The sequence below is a fragment of the Protopterus annectens genome, chromosome 2.part2 (genome assembly GCF_019279795.1).
Source record: "Protopterus annectens isolate FY-2018-M chromosome 2.part2, PAN1.0, whole genome shotgun sequence".
Lineage (NCBI taxonomy): Eukaryota > Metazoa > Chordata > Ceratodontiformes > Protopteridae > Protopterus > Protopterus annectens.
Genome location: NC_056730.1, coordinates 586,501 through 606,265, shown reverse-complemented (window position 1 = coordinate 606,265; position 19,765 = coordinate 586,501). Strand labels below are relative to the sequence as shown.

The window sequence follows — 19,765 nt, the reverse complement described above, 5'->3', positions numbered from 1 at the left end:
AATCCCAAAAAGGGAAGGCATCTCTGATCAGTATTAGCAAAAAACTATGGGCACTCATAAAATCGTCTAAGGCCAACTTCGAGAGAAAAATTGCACAGGACACTAAGGATAATCACAAGGCTTTCTTTAGTTATGTTAGGAACCTGGGTGAATTCCCAGATATGCTCAGAATTAGTCCAAAATGACAAAAAATACACCGAACCCACAGACATTGCCAACCTCCTAGCTGACAGGTTCAGCGCAAACTCCCCCCCCTCCCCACCAAAAGGGCTAATATCTATCCCAGCAGAGTGCTGCCCCCCTGACATCTCAGATGCTCAGGTAAGAGCTGCCCTCTCCAAAGCATGAAACACAGCATCAATGGGACCAGACGGTGTCCCGGGCTGCATCCTACATGGACTCCAAGAAGAGCTAAACCCAAACCTAAAACTACTGTTCAATCTCAGCCTTACTACAGGATATGTACCCAAAGAGTGGCGTACAGCAACAGTGGTCCCTCTCCACAAAGGTGGTGCCTCAATGGATCCTGGAAACTATCACCCCATAAGTCTCATTAGCTTGGTCTGCAAAGCTATGGAAAGGATCATCATGGACCTTATAAATAAAGATATTGGGGACCTGCAGACACTGGATCCTACCCAGTTCAGCTTTAAGGGCAGATCCTGCCTCTTGAACCTGGTTGATTTCTTTGAAACAGTCAACAAGGCCATTGACAAGGGGAAGGTGGTCCACACAGCCTACCTGGACCTCGCAAAAGCCTTTGATACAATACCCCACTCGGGCATTATAGATAAGCTCACCAGCTTAAATATAAACCCCTATGTCACTAAATCGGTTGCAGACTGGCTCAAGGACAGAACCCACATGGTTAGAATAGCTGCAGCCATGTCAGACTCCAAACCAGTTACAAGTGGCGTCCCACATGGCTCAGTCCTGGGACCTCTCTTGTTCGGTATATATTTCTCGGAGGTACAGGCCAACATGGAAGGACTGTGGCTGACCAAGTTCACAGATGACTGCAAACTGGGCGCCATAATAGACTCTCCAGCCGAAACAAGCATCCTCCAAAAGGGCCTCATAAAAACAGACAACTGGTGCCAGAGCCATGACCTCAAGCTAAACGCCAAAAAGTGTACAGTCATCCCCTTTGGCAAAAACAAAGTACCCACAAATTACCACATAGGTGGTAATCCATTAAGTACAGAAGAAGTAATTAGGGACCTGGGGACCCAAGTTGATAGCAATCTCTCATTTGACAACCACGTGGCCAAAGTGGTTAGAAAAACATTTTATATAGCCCACCTAATTATGAAGGGATTCACATCTAGATCAGGGGAGGTCATCGTGCCTCTTTACTCATCCCTCATCAGGCCCATAATTGCGTACAATGCCCCTTTTGGGATGCACCTTACCAGACACCTGCAGCAACTGGAAAGACCCCAAAAGTACCTCACCAAGAGAATCAAGGGGCTCAAACAGATGCCGTATGCTGCCCAGTTAAAGAAACTCCAGCTCTACTCAGTGGCATACCGCCTGCTCAGAGGCGATCTGTGCCTGATGTATAAAGCCATGTCCAACCCGAAATTAATGGACATGCTGCACCTCAGAAATTCCAAATCCCATCGAGCTACACGCTCAAGGGACTTGAACCTCAGCACTGAAATAAATAGGACATGCTGGAGGGACAGATTCATAACCCAGAGGCTCCCTTCACTCTGGAATAAAATCCCAGTCCAGGTTAGGCAGAGTCCCTCATTGACTCTCTTCAAGAGGAATCTTGATGAGTGGATGGGAGATCGTAGGTTTATCCCGGGTATCACTTCTTTGTCACTGTTAGACAGAGGCACAGTATACTAACCTTGAAAAAGGGCATAGCAAAATTAATTTAATATGGGTGGTGAAAGCCATACACACTCTGGCTAGGCTTATAAATGCCCTAGGGCAGATAGCCTAGTATGAACCTATAAATCTATGAGTGAATCCAGTCCATCCTTCACTGGGTAAGTGTGTTGTGTTACTAAACTGCAGTTTTTTCAAGTCATTTTAATTACTGCTGTTATTTCTGTGCACCATTTATTATTTATGTGCAGAAATTAAGTTTTACACTCTAAATCTTTTCAGAGTTCTGTATTTTTACCATTGCATTTTAAACTGTTTTTTTTTTGTCTGCATTCCTGCTTTCTTGCAGTGTCTGCTAGTTGAATTACTGTTTAATTAGATAAATTGCTGCTCTATAGTTTGTTTCATTGTTTAAGTTGGTTATTTCTCAGCATTTCAAGTTCAGTTTGTGAAGAGAAGCCCGGAAGGGTAAATACTGCTTTCTGGTAGCACCTGGTGGTATCCTAGTGGATTTATGTATCTACGGATTACTAAATGGATTGTGTTTCTTCTTTAATTATTGTGCTACTTTTGATTGGCCAGTAGCCATTTTACTATTTTACTGGTTGTTTCTAACCAATAAAGGTGTATCATTTGCATAAAGCTTAGCTTAGTTTTAGCAGTGCCCTGTATAGATGCAGATACCTAGAGTTTAAATGTTTCCTATACAACTACTTCTCTAATTTTCTAAATCCCTAGTTGTGCACTGAGCAGCTACTTTGCATTCTGACCCTACCAAGCTTGACCATAGCCAGTTTTAGGTAGTCTTGATAGTATCTTAATTCCTACAGCTACTAAGCAAATCACCTGTGAATCTCCCTTGTACTACCACCTGGCAGGGGAGATACCACGATCAAGAAGGTGGTTTTCCCAGGGTAAGGTTTGCTCATTGCACACCGAGTAGGTTGATCCAGTGTAATAAGAAATTAGGATCCAAAGCCACAGACATGGACTTACCTGTTATCTCCATAGCTTGTTGCCGGTCATGAGCATTCTGAGGCAATGCACACACACACACACACACACACACACACACACACACACACACACACACACACACACACACACACACACACACACACACAAATGCTCTAAGCAACTTCAAGAGCACTCCATGAAAACAACACCCAGAAAGAAACATACTATCACAACCCATAATGTCTCAACCTCTAAGCCCTTGAGTCATACTACTGCATAAGTCAGTACTCTGATGATAGGAGATTCCATAAAACCAGGAATCAAAAACAAAATCACAAACTCCAAAAAACAAAGGTCTTCTCAGTTGGCCAGTCCTCCACTTTAATGTACAAGATAAAAATAAAAACTTTTGTTTTTTGATATTCAGACCTCCAGCTTGCCTGGCTAATCAAGGGGAAAGTCATGGTCAGCTGTCTAACGGTCTAGGATCCATCATATTGCTGATGCATTCATATCTCTTAAAGTAAGTACAAGTATGACTCTCTTATAGTCCACATGGGTGCTGTCAATCTGAGACGTACCTCCCTGGACTATATGAAGAGGTACATGATGGAACTCTCAGACTATGTGTCCTAGGGTGTTATGAGACAAACACTGAGCCGCATTCTACTTTAACCAAGGATGATCCCACAATATGAACAGATGAATGACTTAAATGTTTGGTTTAGCTACTGGTGTCATTCCAAGAACGTGCAGTATTTGTCAGCATCAGAAAAAATGGTCAACAGACCATATTACTTTGCCAAGAATGGGCTGCACCTATTCCCTCTGGGCTTTCAAATATTAGCTAAAAAGGTTATCATCCCCATAGCACCTTTTTCAGGCAATGCCAAACTGACACAATATTCCAATATAGCAAAACTAGTCAAAGGGAATCTAAAGGTGTTACTGCTCAATGTCAGGACTGCTAATATGAATCTCAACTGCTTCCAAGCTCTCTTCATCTAATACAAACATCTGTGCAGTTACCAAGATGTAGTTTATAAGTCAGGGTGAGCACCCCAACAGTGCAGGGATACAATGCTTTCCACACATTTAGTCCAGCAACAGCACATTTTCTTAGTAGGCTAACTGCCATAAAGGGCCATTTTAAACTTAGCCAATAATCCAAGGTCAGAATCAAACACTGTACCTTATGTCAAACTCTCCCACCAATAGGCAGGGATTAAAAGTGGAGGTGTCTCAATATTCATAAAAAAAAAGGCACATCTCTAGCCTGGTAAAACATGATGATGCACTCAAGCTTCTCCATGTCCAAATACTATAGGCAAAACCCCATGCTATATTCTTGCAAGCTACAGGTCCCGCTCTATGGCCCACAAAACTCATAACCTATACCTAGATGTATTAGAGACACTCTTCATTCAATTCAATACCATATTCATGGGCGACCTTAACTACCTCACTGTAAACTGGGATTCATACATGACCTATAACATACAGAGCCAAAGATTCATTACTTTGTAAAGATAAGCACCCTGGATCATATCAGATAATCCACTAGGGGCATAAACATCCTGGATCTGGTCCTCACAAACACAGGAGAATGCTGCCTCCCATGTAGCATCGTCTCTGGCAAGGTCAGACCATAAAGCTGTTTCCTTTGAAATAAACATAAAACCTATAATACCAGCTAAGTTAACCCAGTAGCAGTTAGGAACTACTCTAAGGCAAACTTCCTGTTATTAAGCGATAACCTGGCTAAACTTCACGTCCCACCAAATCCAAAGAAAACAACTGCCTATATGGAATTATTCATAGAAACTCTGTGCATGTTAATAGAAGCACTGAAGCAGCTGTGCCCACCAGAAATAAGCCCAGAACAAACCCCTCAAAAAAAGCCACCCTGGTGGAATCCTAACATAAATAGGTTGCACAGCAAAATGAAGAAGATCATGGCAAAAGTTAGGAAATGCAATGTTTGACAGGATAAAAACTCCACCAGCAATCTAAACAAACAATTCAAGGACAAATCAATCTACCAAATCAAGTCTGAGGAAAGAATAGCCTCCCAAGCCAAAAATAGCTTTTTTTAGGTATGTCTGCAACTGAAAGGTAGTGCACAACAGTGTGCAAAGCTAATAATAAATGGAGCCACCTACATGGACCCAGAAAATATAGCAAATCTACTGAATGACAAATTCAGCTGCAGTTTTACCCCCCTCCCCCCTGGCCATTGCTCAAGAAATACAATCAAACATACTCTCCAACTGTCACTAGAGAGCAGGTCCTAAATGCACTTTTCCAAGGCCAACAATAATATTGCAGGATGCCTCCTAACTAGTATGTAACATGACATGTCAGGACCACTGGAGTCACTTTTCAACTAGATCCTCCAGTCAGGCTTTGTACTGCATGGATCAGAAACTGCATCTGTCATCCCTCTGCACAAAGGTAGGTCATCAATATATACCAGAAACTATACATCGGACTAGTCTCATATGCAAAGCCATAGAAAAATTATCATGGAAATGATAAATAATGACATAGCAGCAGACACTGGATCCAGCTGAGTTTGGTTTTGTCAGGGGAACACTACCTACTTAACCTGTTAGACTCCTTTGAGAAGTTCGCCAAGGCAATGGAGGACAAAATAGTGCATACCACTTACCTTGATCTGACCAAGGCAACTTACAGACTACCTCAGTAAGGCATTGTAAACAAACTCATGGAATTAGGCATAAACCCCTAAAGTTACATGCTGAATATCCAGCTGGATATCAGATAAGACCCACAAAGTCAGGATAGGGGACTCCACCTCCACAAAGTGACTCATCACTAGCAGAATCCCTCAGGGATTTATGCTAGATCTGCTCCTTTTTGGCATTTACTTCTCAGAAGTCATAACTAACATTAAGTGTATCTGGTTGACCAAGTCTGCTAATGATTGCAATCTAGGAGTAGTCATAGAATCCCCTCAGCAAACAAATATATGCCAGCAAGGGTTAACACAGACCAATAACTGGTGCAGGAAGCATGGTGAAAAACTCAGGGTAAACAAGTGTATAATAATACTCTTTGGAAAGTCATCTACCCTAGGAAACTACCTTATTGACATCACACTCCTAAGAGTAGACACAGTAATCAGGGATTTGGAGGCATATGTAGACAGTAACCACAGGTTTCTAATATCATAATGAAATCATTCTATATTGTTCAACATATAAACAAAGGTATAGCATCCAAGTCCAAGGACGTTATCATTTTGTTGTATGCAGCCCTCATTAGATCCATCATGGAATACAATGCCCCCTTTAGTAGATACCTGACCAAGCACATGCAAGAACTGGAACATCCAGGGAGGTTCCTCACAAAAAGAATATAGAGGGGACGGAGCCTAGATGGCCAAATGAGAGCAGTGAATTTTGAGAGCTCCATAAGCTAGTATAATAATATAGGAAAATTTTATTATTTTCAAGTTTAAAACGTCAGAAATCTATAGATAAACTACTAAACTATGTAAATATCAATTTTGGTGGAGATATACAAAAATTTTCCTGTCAAGTAACTTGGAGATATTAGATATCTATTTAAACCTGTGCATTTTTTACTGTGGTGTCTGATGAAGCAACTTCGGTTGTGAAAGCGCTTACCACCTTGTACTTTGTTGTGATTAAACGTTTTGCTGTGTATTATCTTGGTGCATCTCTTACTTTTTACTTGGATTTATTTCTGCACCAAGGTTTTACCCAACACGGTTTCTTTGGTTTTCTAACTTGGAGATACATTGAGTAACTGATTATGAACAACTCAAGGAATTCTCATCCAGATGCTGCTTTGAAAAAAGAACTGCAATTGATGACATCTACATTACAGGAACTATCTTTGAAGATGGATGGCTTTAAAAATGACTTGGAAAACCTCAAATTAAATTCTCAAAAACATACTGATACTCTTAAGGAACTATTACAACAACACCATGCAAAATAACAAATATAGAGACATCTCTAAATGACACTGAAGGGAGACTCAAAGAGGAAGAATTCCAAAAAGAATTTCTGCTTAAACAAAATATATGGCTACTTAACAAAATAGATGACTTAGAAGACAGGGAAAGTAGAAACAACATAAGGATCCTTGGTCTGCCTGAAAACACTGAAGGAGAAGACATTATTTCATTCTTAACAACCTGGATTCCTGAATTTTTAGACTTGAAAAAGGGACTTTCATTTGGAATTAAAAGGGCACATAGAGCACTGAGAAAACCATCTTCTAACTCAACAAATACATAACCTAGATCCATAGTTATAACATTTCTTTCATTTCTGGACAAGGAACTCATATTAAAATCTCCTTGGAGAAAATCATCCTTAACATACAATCAAAGCCTGATAAGGTTTAACAATGATTGTTCTTCCAGAATACTAGAACAAAGGAAAAAAGTCTGGGCAATAATAAAACTGTTGAAACAAAACAACATTAAAGCACAGCTGGCCTTTCCAGCCAAGATAAAAATATTTTTGCCAATGAGATGAGAACCTTTAATGACTTAGAAGAAGCTATTATATTCATCAAAAAAACAACATAGTGTCTATCCAAGAAGAAATGGAATGGATGGCCCCTACTCTTAAAAGAATAAAATAAACAAATTCTTGGACTGATGCTAGAAAGAAGAAACAAAAAAACTGATTCCAAGATAGCTGTCCCAAAAAATAATTCTTACAACTACATCTCTCAAAGTATCAACTGATATGGTACATCCCTTGTCAAATGTATTTATTTTAAAAAAGAGGGGTTCTTAAACAACTGAGAAACATTAATTATTTATTCAGAATGTTCAAAGAGTCCAATAATTCTTCACAAACAAAGGTAGGTCAAGATGGGTTACTATTTACATTATATATAAGCCAAACAAGGCAACATATAATGCAAACATAGAAGTTTCTATTCCCCTACTTGAACTCAATGAATACTTATCTTGTTCATTTTTCATTGATTTTATTATAATAATTTAAGTAATTAATTAACTAATTCAACAAGGTACCATTCATCAGAGTTCAGACTCAAATGTAAGAAATTAACATCATATATAATAGCAGTAACAGTAGAGTGTTTTGAAAAAAAATGCTGTCATGGAGACTAATGCCTTCTTCACTTAAGGTATGATTTAGAAATGTCATGTATATGATGGTTAAATAATAGTAGCAAGCTCTTAGTACAAATGTCATCATTATTCTGTCTAAACATAGTTAATATCAGTTATGGCAGGTATCATAGCTTCGAGTGCTGTTTGATCAATCCTGATATGGTGTGCATGGATGCAGCTGTTTCTGGCAGCTAGTACAAATGTCATTATTATTCTGTCTAAACATAATTAATATCAATTATGGCAGGTATCATAGCTTTGAGTGCTGTTTGATTAAGCCTGACATGGTGTGTGTGGATGCTGCTGTTGTATGTTGCCATTTTCGTCTCCAGAAAGCTGAGGGTTGCGGCTAGTGATCAAGGCTGATTCTTGTGTATTAGGAAGAGACATTTGGTGTTTTAGCCTGGATACAGGGGAAGGGGGTGGATAAAACTGTGATTTGGGATATTTTGGCAGAGAATAGATTGTTTATACATATGCTGAGTGAGAGGTGGGAAGGCTGGAAGAATGTGTTCTCTTGTTGTGGCAGCTTGTTGGGAGTTTTTTTTTTTTTTTATCTGTTTGCTTTCTGTTCTTTTCCTGGCTGCTGCCTCACTGAAGGGGAAGGAATTTAGGCTTGAAGTTGCAGTTAAGTGAAGCTTTGCTTCAGGTGTATCATGAGCCTCTGGTATGCAGTACACAGACAGACTAACAGAAACAGATGCTCCCAGGTTGCTATGGTAACGGAGACAGAGTGACTATAATGCTTAATGGCTCTGAGGAGCCTCCAAGATGATTCTCAGCAATGAAGTTTTTGGTTTAAAAAAAACAATAAAGGGGCTGTTTTCAACCACAGGTACACATATTGATGGTCTCCCAACACTTCGTTTAGCTCATTAAGTTGATTCTTGATAAAAAAAAAAATACACAATTTTATATTTACAATGTATTTTGGTCCAAAAACATTAAGGACTTGCATAAAAGTGGAAGTCTGGGTTATTGTGAAAGACTAAGAGTACTTAGTTTTGTGCAGTACCCTTTGCAGTGGTCTGGGAGGTGAGTTTGCTCGGACATGTTGGGCATATGGGGATAGCTGATTCTAGGGGTGTTTGGGGTTGCTGGGAATTTCTAGAGAGTTATCAGATTTCCTTCATGGAAATACCTGTGGGAATGGAAGGTGTGTTGAGTGGTTCACTGGTAGAGTGGCCACTGAATGGAACAGGACAAATATTGGTTTGGATATTTTAAGAACAGCGTGGAAACACACCACATGAACTAGTGAATGGTATTCTAGCAAAACTGGGTGGGCATTGCTGCCTGTGCTTGAAGTACTGATATGTGTGCATGCAAAGATGGAAATATACTTATAACAAATAAGAAACTAGAAGGTTCTCATAATTTAAAGTCTATGGACTGTATAAACATGCTTGGAAGGAGCTAATAATAAGAATAAGCATTATAGCTTGTGGTCTCTCAAATAACTAAGCAACAGCCAAAAAAAAAAAAAACACACAAAATAGTTATGTAATGTATGATTTTAGTAAACATAAAATATACAATCGTCATATACGATGAAGCAGTCTGCTGAATTTAGATATTAAAGACAGGATTTAATAACATGGGCTTGTGTATAATAACACTACTGTCTTAACTTGTCATAAATGACATACACTACATTGAACATCAAGGGGGAAGCATGATGATTTTCTTATACAAGTCAATATGCATAACAAGTCATGTAATTGCTTTAACTTGAATTATAGTTTTTGTAACCTGTCTTGACCATATATAAGTGGTTACCAAGGTAACTAATGTTTTATACATAACATCAAACTGACAAAGTTGTTTGAGGGAAACAATAGAATCCTGAAATAGGAATGTCACAGAATGTAACAATCACATTCTGAACAAATAGTATTAAAGTGACAATAATCACTCAGTTTAACCTTTGCTGATTATACAAAATAGAATGTTGCCATTTACATCTAAAAACTTTCAGTATATGCCATAAAATGGCAATTTATGAATATGGAAAGAGAACTTGTAATTATTAATCACAATAAGTGAATTTGTTGTTTTTAACCTATAATATCACTCATTTTATAATAAGAAATGACAGATATGAAAATCCTTATGTGTAGGAAATGGGGGAAGAGGGATGCACTGATAATTAAAATGCACTAACTTTTATTAATGTTCACATAAAGTAAACTTGATGCTTTAAGTAAATTAGCAAGAAACAAAGTGATTACTTAAATGCTGGCAAACAATGAAATATAACTTCTGATATATCCAGTAAAATACATTGCATTATAAACATTAGGTATAAATATTATTACCATCTATTTATATTAAGTACTACGTTTTGAAAAACTTCATCAATAAGAGTGAATATGTTAAATAACTGGGTGCTATAATCTTTTATTGAGGTTTTTTATATGCTACATCCTAATTTACTATGATTTAATTGCTTGTCATCTATTTTTCATGTAAATATTAATTGCTTATAGAATAAGTAGACATTTATATTGTACTAAAATTCAATCTAATCTACAATAATGCTATATCTGTTCAAAATAATATAAATATTGCTTATTCCTATTAGAAATATTCTTCATATGATAATTCACTTTATGGAGCTCAGATGTTCTGGATTGTCAAGGTATGAATGATAACCTGATGGACTTAGGTTTATCCATCAGATTAGGAATGATTTTCATTCCATGGCTAGTGCGGATCTTAGTTTTGTTAACATTTATTAATTTAAATTTGTTATTTCACAAAAACATTTTTAGTATGCCTGAACAAAACATTACTTTATTGGTAAACATGCAAAGTATAAAGCTAATAATTTCCTTTAAAAGCTCAAACATATACTTTATAGTTATCAGAGGAAAATGTTTAATGGTAACAATAAAACAAAAAATATGTTGTCTAAATAACCTAAGATGGATTTAATTGTATCATCTTTAAATACCAATGGCTTAAACAATCCTAGCAAGAGATCAGATCTACTGAAATATTTAAAACTGAGCAAAGCACAAATTGTCTTCCTTCAAGAAACTCATTTCAAAACAAATGACAATTACAAATGGAATCCTAAGGAATATATGACATTGGCGCAATCCACTAATAAGACAAAGACAAAAGGAGTAACAATTTTATGGAAAACAAATGTGATTAACCCAGAAATCATTTACAAGTATGAAGATAAAGAAGGCCTTATGGCATTAGTAATAGTTAAATATAATAACAGAATATGGACCCTAGGCAATCTATAATGGTTCCCAGCATTGGAACAGCAACTGTTAAAAATACTCTGGGATTTTATTTTCAATAATTATAAAGGCAACTTAATATTAGGAGGAGATTTAACTGTATATTTGATATTTCTGAAACTACAAATAAAAGACTGCTGCGTACATCTGCTGTATCAAAATCTTTAAACAAGTGTGTAGAATCATTTCATCTTGTACATACTTTCATATTTAAAGAAGATAAATCTTTGTTGTTTTCCAATCAAGATCACAGATTTGGTACCCAAACTAGAATAGATAAAATATTTGCTGCCCATGACTTACACTCTAAAATCATTGATTTCTCAATCACTCCCTGCCCCTTTTCAGACCACAGTTCATTGATACTAAACCTTCAAAGTGGGTACAAACTATTAATTTTTAACTCCAGAATTCCAGCTTATATAACTAACATTAAAGAGTTTAAACACTGGTTATTATCTGAATTACAGTTTTTCTTAGATATTAATTACACCACAGAGATAAATAAAATAATGATATGGGACTCACTAAAAGCTTACATATATGGTAAAACCCTAACATGGTATAAAAAAATTAGAGAATGGTATTCTGAATTATTAGCTCTACAATCCAAACTTTTGTCAGTAAAAGCTGAAAAAAAATCAAAATTTGGAGATGAAAAAGAAAGTAGAAGTATTAAACAACAAATACAATGGAATTCTAACAGATATAACTAGTTTAGATTTAGAAAAACTAAAAATTAATACATTGGCCATTTCTCCCAAATATCTACATAATTTATCAACTAGAATCAAAATACAATCAAAAGCTATTAACATTAAAAGTATCTTCCATGAAAAGAAAGGGAAAAAATGTCTCGGATATAGGTGACACTCTTGATGCCTATAGAAATCACTGTATGTAACATTTCCAAAAAGAAAATATACAAATTGATCAATTAAATCTAAAGGAAAAATGTTCTAATATAAAAAAACAGAAAAATTAAAACTAGATCTGCAAGCACCCATATCCTACAAAGAAATTGCAGATACAATAAAACAGGGTAAAAATAATGAAATTCCAGGTATATATGGCATAATTATGGAAATATATATACACTTTTTCCTTCAAAGATATTATCAATCTTCCATAAAACTGTATTAGAAATTCAGTCACAAGATTTAATACTACTCTTTTGGAGATATTCCTTAATCACCCAATCCTAAAGGAAAATAAATCCTCAAACCTCTGTACCTCATATAGACCTATATCATTATTAAATAATGACTATAAGATATTTATGAAATATTAACCAATATAATGAAAATACCACTATCCAAAACAATAAATAATGATCAAACTGGATTTATATATCATAGACACACACATGACAATATTAAAAAGGATAATTTCTCTTATAGATTATGTTAATAAAGAAAATAAAGAAACACTCATAGTTGGCTTAGATATAGAGAAAGCCTTTGATTCCCTAAATTGGGACTATGTATTCAAAATCCTAATGCTATTTGAATTCCCCGCATCCTTTGTTCATCTCCTAAAGAATATATATACAAATAATCTAGTGTATATCAATTTAGGTCCTTTTACCTCTGAATCTATACATATAACAAAAGGCACTAAAAAGGATGTCCCATGTCACCGATTCTATTTGCTCTGGCTATTGAAATATTGACAGATTCAGTTCGTAGCAATAAAAATCAAACAAATAGATGTTTATGAACAATACAATTCTAAAGTAATGCTATTTGCTGATGACATATAACTAACATTATAGAAGACAAAAGAGACATTAGAAGAATTAGATATATTAATTGACAAATTTCACATGACTTCAGGACTCCATTTCAATAAATCAAAATCAAAATGTTTATTTTTAAATAAAAAAAGTACTGCAGACTAAGGTGGATCACATCATAGGAAAACAAGAATCTTCCTTAAAATATCTAGGAATTGAGTTATGAAAGGATAATAATGAATTAGTCTCAAAAAATTACAATAATATCATCAATACAATTAAAATCTCTGGAAAAATGGAACAATAATATTAACATTTGAAGATGGGCTACAGTTAATAAAAATGGTTTTACTAGCCAAGATCCTTTATATAGCCTTGGCAATACAACTGTTACCAGAAAGGAATATACTTAAATAAATAAATTCATGCCTAATACAATTTTTATGGTTTCCCAAAAGAAGCAGAATAGATTTAATACATCATATCAGACCATGGAAACAGAGAGGATTAAACTTTCCTGATATAGAAACATATATAAAAGCATCAGTATCTGAAACAATCTCAGATTGGATAAGTCAAAATTACTCTGCAAATTGGAAAGAATTACTAACTGTAATATCAATAAATTAATTTGATTTACAAAAAAATTTCAAATAACAGATTACAGCAATTTGCCATGACACATATTATGTTTAGTATGCAATATAACATAACTAAACCCATTAAAACTCATATGATTGATTATTATATTGACTCATTTAGGAAAATTATTAATACAAATATAGATTAAAAAATCTGGCGTGATCTTTTAACACCATTTATAGTCACAAAGAACTTTTCACATAAAATATATAGATAAATGATTAATTCCTGGGAACAGAAAGGATTTGTTTGTTGGCTCCAATGTATCAAAGAACTAAAAGTTTTAGATATGCAAGAAATAAAAAAAGAACATACAAAATTCCACAACAGGACTGGCTAACTTTACAGAGTATTATGTCATATTCACAAGATTTGAGTACAATAATTAACAATTCTTCATTTAAAGAAATACCTAAATTTATGAAATGCATATATGAAATCATATATAATGATTTTGACATGGGAAACAGTATTTCAAAATTTTACAAAATATTGAAAAACTATAAAACTACACCCAAAACCTCAGATTGGAAGTATATAACAAAAGGGCACTCAATACAGTTAACTGAAAATATTAAAACAAATATCTTATTATCGATAAAATATACATCTTTTACACAATACTGAAATGTTTTTAATTTGAAATGCTTACACAGAGTAATCTTAACCCCAGACAGAATCAATAAAATTAGTTTTTCCATAAAAGGAATATGTTGGAGATGTGAGCAAGTACACAATGCAGATTGGAACCACATTTTCTTTGTGTTAAAATTAAGCCATTTTGGAATGGTATTAATAACTTTCAACAAGCTTTATTTAATTAATTATTTTATTTAAATAAAGCTCTTATATTATTAAATGTGAACAAAGGTCCTCATTTGAATAGGTCAAACATGTATCTAGCATGGACTATACTTGCAATTTCAAGGACATGTAGAAGATGGAATACAAACACAATATCATCTTTGGAAGACTTCTACAGCCTACTGAAGACCACAGCATTATTGGAAATTAAAATTAAAGAACTAAGAATTTATCCAAAGCCATTTATCCACAACTCTTGGGGAAAAGTCTTATTGTTGATTGACACTATACAGTAATTGATCAGACACTCTGATAATGGATTGGACATACTTATAAAGTAACTATACATTAAGATCTGTTATAGTGTCAGGCTAATGTAAATAGTGTACATAGTTATTTGAGATGTTATGTATAAATACTATGGAATTCAGTCAAATGTATTTGAAAAATAAAAAAAATATTTTGAGAAAAAAAAGTAGAGAGCATAAACAACATGTCCTATGAGAATTGACTCAAAGCCCTGTCCCTATACTCTGCCTCCGACATATCATAGAAGGGGGGGGGCGCTTGACATTCAAAGCATCCTTAGTTCCTATTCTGATGGACGTTTGCATCTCTACAAAAAAAATAGTACCAGAACTACCCAATGCAGAGACATAAATCCTGTCTGTGATGTAAATAAGACTTATTGGAAGAACAAGTATGTGTCTCAGACAATACCTCTTCCCTGGAACAGGCTTCCATCCAGGTGAGGCAGAGCACTTCCCTAACCATATCCAGGCATAAACTCTAGTGGATATGACATGAGAACTTCATCCCTGGTCTGGTACCTATGTCTCTAAAGGACAGATGTAGACAATAAATGTTTGTACAACCATGCTCTAGCTTACATATAACCTTTAAAATATGACCTTAAAATAGTCTCTAGGAAGCAAACAAAAAACTTGCTGATACATTTGAGAAGCTTGGCTAAGCTTGTAAGAGCTTAGTATAGACCCATGAATCCATGTTCAGTAATGTGCCCCCATGATATCCAGGTATTTATGGATTTTACATAACAAGTATGCCTGTTTGTGTGTTATCTAGTCTCTTGGAAATTCAATTTTAAATTTTCTTTTTACTTATGACAGCAGTTATTTAAGCGAGGTCTTTCCTAATATCCGAAGGACTCTGACATATGTCTTTGCTTACTTTAAAGCTAGCAGAACTTCTTTTTTTCTGCAAGCACATTTACTATGTTCTATGGCTTGGTAATTATATCATTGTTAATCCCAAATATGTTCCATTGACAAATTTGCCCTTTCGGTGTTATGATACAGTTAAAGAAAGCCTCATTAATGCTTTCAGCTTTTGAAATCAAAATGAGGTCCCAGTTTTAGTCACAAGATCTGTTAGTAAATTAAGTAGTTTCTTAATTTAATGTAGTCTATTTATGACTATGCTATTGTTTAAAGCAAATTAATATTTTTATGTATAAATTATTAATTTTGAGATTGCCTTTCCTGTATGGAAGTATCATTTGCATAGTATTCATAAAGGTTCATCCTTTCAATTTTTGAGATATTGTCTTATGTTTCTTCCACTCACCCATTACCATCTCCATACAAACCACAAAATAATACATTATTTTAGAATAAATGAAACAGGAATGGGAAGATGAACCCAGAGAACCTCAGAAATGACAGTTGTAAGAGTAATAGAAAGGAGGCATGCAAATGCATATATTATTTTGGCAGTGATGCAGGGAGAAAAAGTTGATATGAGGTATAATGTAAGAAGGCAGTGCTGAATTAATTATTTTAAGGCTGCATAACTGCCCACCAAATAAAGCACAATGCAAATGTTAATAATTTCCATGCTAAACAGAAATTGCACCAGCCATGTTATAGTAACGTGACCACTAAGTCAGCTTATTCTTCCAAATATCATTATTAAAAAGCAGATCAGAGATAAGCAAGCAATAATGCCTGATAGTGTGGGTTTTATCAGGGAAATGACACATACCCAAGGGTGTTGTAAGGACTGACACTGCAGGTGGTGAACCTTAACACCCTTGAAAGGGCATTATTTCCATAATCAGGCCAACCTGGGCGATCATTACTGCACTTAGAGAATGGCAAATACAAACACACGTACACACACACACACACACACACGGGCGCGCTTGCATGCACACGTACACACACACACACACACACACACACACACACACACACACACACACACACACACACACACACACACATACCTCTCAACTGTCCAAATTTTCACAGAATGCCCAGATTTTTACCTCATATTTTTGGTCTGTTCCTCATAAAATTTGTGTTTTTCTGGCAAATTACTGAGGATCAGTCACTAAATAATGATATACATTTGAGTTTTAGATTTCATATCATTAAGAAAATGCATGCTAACACAAATCCTGTTATTCTAGTAACTTTATAACTTTATAAGAGCAATATATAAAATCTATCCCTATTTTTGGGCATTTGTCCACACATTATTTAAGACTTTGTCCAGATTCTTGTAATAAGGTGTTGAGAGGTACATATATATCAAACAGACACAGAGACACAGAGACATGTAGACACACATACACACACACACACACACACACACACACACACACACACACACACACACACACACACGCACACACACACACGCACATTTATACATTATTACATTTGGTTGTGCTGCACTGATAAAATTAATTAAAGCTAAAAAAATAAAATGTTTATTTTCAAAGAAAATATTTGACCTTTCATTATGTATGTTATCTGTATGACTGACAGACTGAACATTGCATTAATTTCATATTTGTTTAAGTTGTAGTTTTAGCTTTTCTGCATCATACCAAACACCTAAGCAGTTCTTCAGATATGCTTATACATTTACAAAGAAAACAAAAATTACAAACTTACAGTATTTATACCCATTCCATTTAACATATACAGGACATCTTCAGTGGACACATTCCCTGAGGCGCCTACAGCATAAGGACATCCACCAAGCCCTGCAACAGAACTGTCCACAGTGCTGATTCCCATCTGAAATTCAGAAAATAAAGAAAACAAAACATTTTCTTTAAAACAAAACAGATTTTAGGTCTTCTTCATTTTTTTATGTCACTTTACATCATTATTTCAACTCATACATCTGAACAACTTCCTGCCTACTGTGCTCGGTCAATCATTGTTTAGCACTTGTGTTTAAGCTTGGCTTAATAATGAAGACTGAAATTATGCCAGTGGAGGGACCAACCTACAGCTGCAGACACCATTATCAAGTAGATGTAATGCAGTACATAAAAGTGAAAAGGGCATTGTTTTTTATGGATTGTTTATAATATAGTATAATAGTGAATATCAGTTATTAATTATAAATGCTGACACCTGGTTTGCAAGATGTGTGACAAATTAGCTGCTTTGTGCACCTTTTGGTCCAATCTGCTGCATTATTGCAGGAAATGATACACATGGGATGAATTACTTAAAAGAAATTGATAATAAATTTAGGTTGCATATATCATATTAATTAAAATCTTTCCATAACAGAAGATAGGCACTTCATGTCTGAGCTATAGAATATTTGTGAGTTTCTCTGAGTGTCCTCATTGCACAGTTAAGTAAGTCATTCTTTGCAGCAGTTTTCATTATCATGTTTTTTTTTTAGAATTGTTAATTTACTGTAGTGGTAGTGTTTGCTCATTGCATACTGCATATAACAGATCTACCAGTACTGAATTTGTAATGTTTAATAAGCATGCACATATCAGTTTTCACTTAAATCTTTCCTCATCTTAACTAATGGGCTCTTCCTGTTCCAGAAAAAAAGATAGCATTTTTGGAATTTGCGAGATTATTGAATGTAAACATTCCTTAAGCAAATAATTACCTTTTCCAGGTGAACAATACTTGTTCACTCAGTGATGTTATTATTCATTCAGAGTAAGACTAGAAAGAGAATCTCATAAAAATAAAGCAAACTTGTGCTGGAAGATGAAATCTCCTAGTGAAAAGGGTCATTTTCTAGATCATTTTATTTGGAGAATGATGGCGATTAATTTATTCATCATGTCATTAATCACTGCTAACCTCTAATGAATACAGCTGCCTCATTTACCAATTTATATTGATGTCTGACATTCTGGCAGTTTGCCCTTTTGATAACCATTCAGACTTTCCAGCATCCTCCAAGCATATACATCTTTCTGTAGTAAAGGTTCCAAAACTCTGTGCTTCATTATATTTGATATTTCACCACAGCTGCACAATGGGAAATGCCTAGAGGATGGATTTCATGTAATATATTCAATAAAGTGACAACACACTTGTGCACTCTGAAAACCCAAACATAAACTGCAGTTACCCAAGGAAACAATGCAACACATATGATGGCAAGTAACATATGGTGATAAAGTTTAACAGGTCATATAGCACTTTATTACAGTTATTGTCTGGCTTGGAGTAGTTCATAGTAATACATTTCAAAATGCAAGTTACAAATGGCTTTGTCTGACTTTTATATATCATGGTCCCAGTACAACAAATTTCACAGATGCAGGCCTATGAAGAATAATAGCCATTAACAATTTATCATACTGCTATTCCAGGAATAGCGCCAACTAGCAATCTTCAACAACACCACCAATGTAATATGCTCTTTATATGCAACTGAATGCAGATATTTATTTCCAGACAATTCCACAAGAAAAAGAGTTATTTTCTCTGTGTAAATCTATACAGAACCCAGCACATCTTTTGTTAGGAAACCATTTCACTTTTCGGTGAGTAGTCTGTTACAGAAGTGTTCAGTAAATCAGCAGGAGGTTCAGAACTGTGCACCCAGTGTGGCTGCACCTTCTCTCTCCATTACTTTGCGCCACTGTAATTTTGTATGCCTTGCTTTGGAGTCTGATTAACGTTATTCTTCTGGGTTGTTTTTTTTGGGGGGGTTGTAACTGAGCACTGATGTCGATACCCTTTTTATTGATTATAAGGACTGCTCCATCTCATCTGCGAGATTCCTGGCTACAGTATAATATCTGATAATTATCAGATGTAAAATGACCAATTCTAGTCCATTCTAGTTCACTAATTTTCAAAATGCTGCCAGTAATGTTTATTCTTACCGTAGAGTGCCTGAATTATCAAACATGCACATGTTAGCAAGGTAATGCTTAAGATACTGTTAATTCCAACAATACATAGACCTTGAAGTCCAAGAACTACAGACTGGTGTAATAAGTAGAGACACCAGAGATCAAACTGCATCCATCAGCTACGTAACAGAGAAAGCATGGCAGCTCCCACAAGTATAATCCTCTTTATCTACTATTCTAAAGCCTTTGATTGTGAGGACCATAACAAACTTTGTAATGTT

General features: G+C 35.3%; 1 protein-coding gene and 1 pseudogene across 1 annotated transcript in view; one reads left to right on the top strand and one right to left on the bottom strand.

The window, feature by feature from the left end:
• LOC122796058 (3-hydroxy-3-methylglutaryl-CoA lyase, cytoplasmic-like) overlaps positions 1 to 19,765 on the bottom strand; it is a 616,655-nt gene that overhangs the window by 84,041 nt on the left and 512,849 nt on the right. Inside the window, exon 4 of the mRNA XM_044064522.1 lies at positions 17,305 to 17,430. Within this exon, the coding sequence (XP_043920457.1) occupies positions 17,305 to 17,430 (126 nt within the window). The remainder of the gene's footprint in view (positions 1 to 17,304; positions 17,431 to 19,765) is intronic.
• On the top strand, positions 2,704 to 2,877 carry LOC122796073 (annotated as a pseudogene).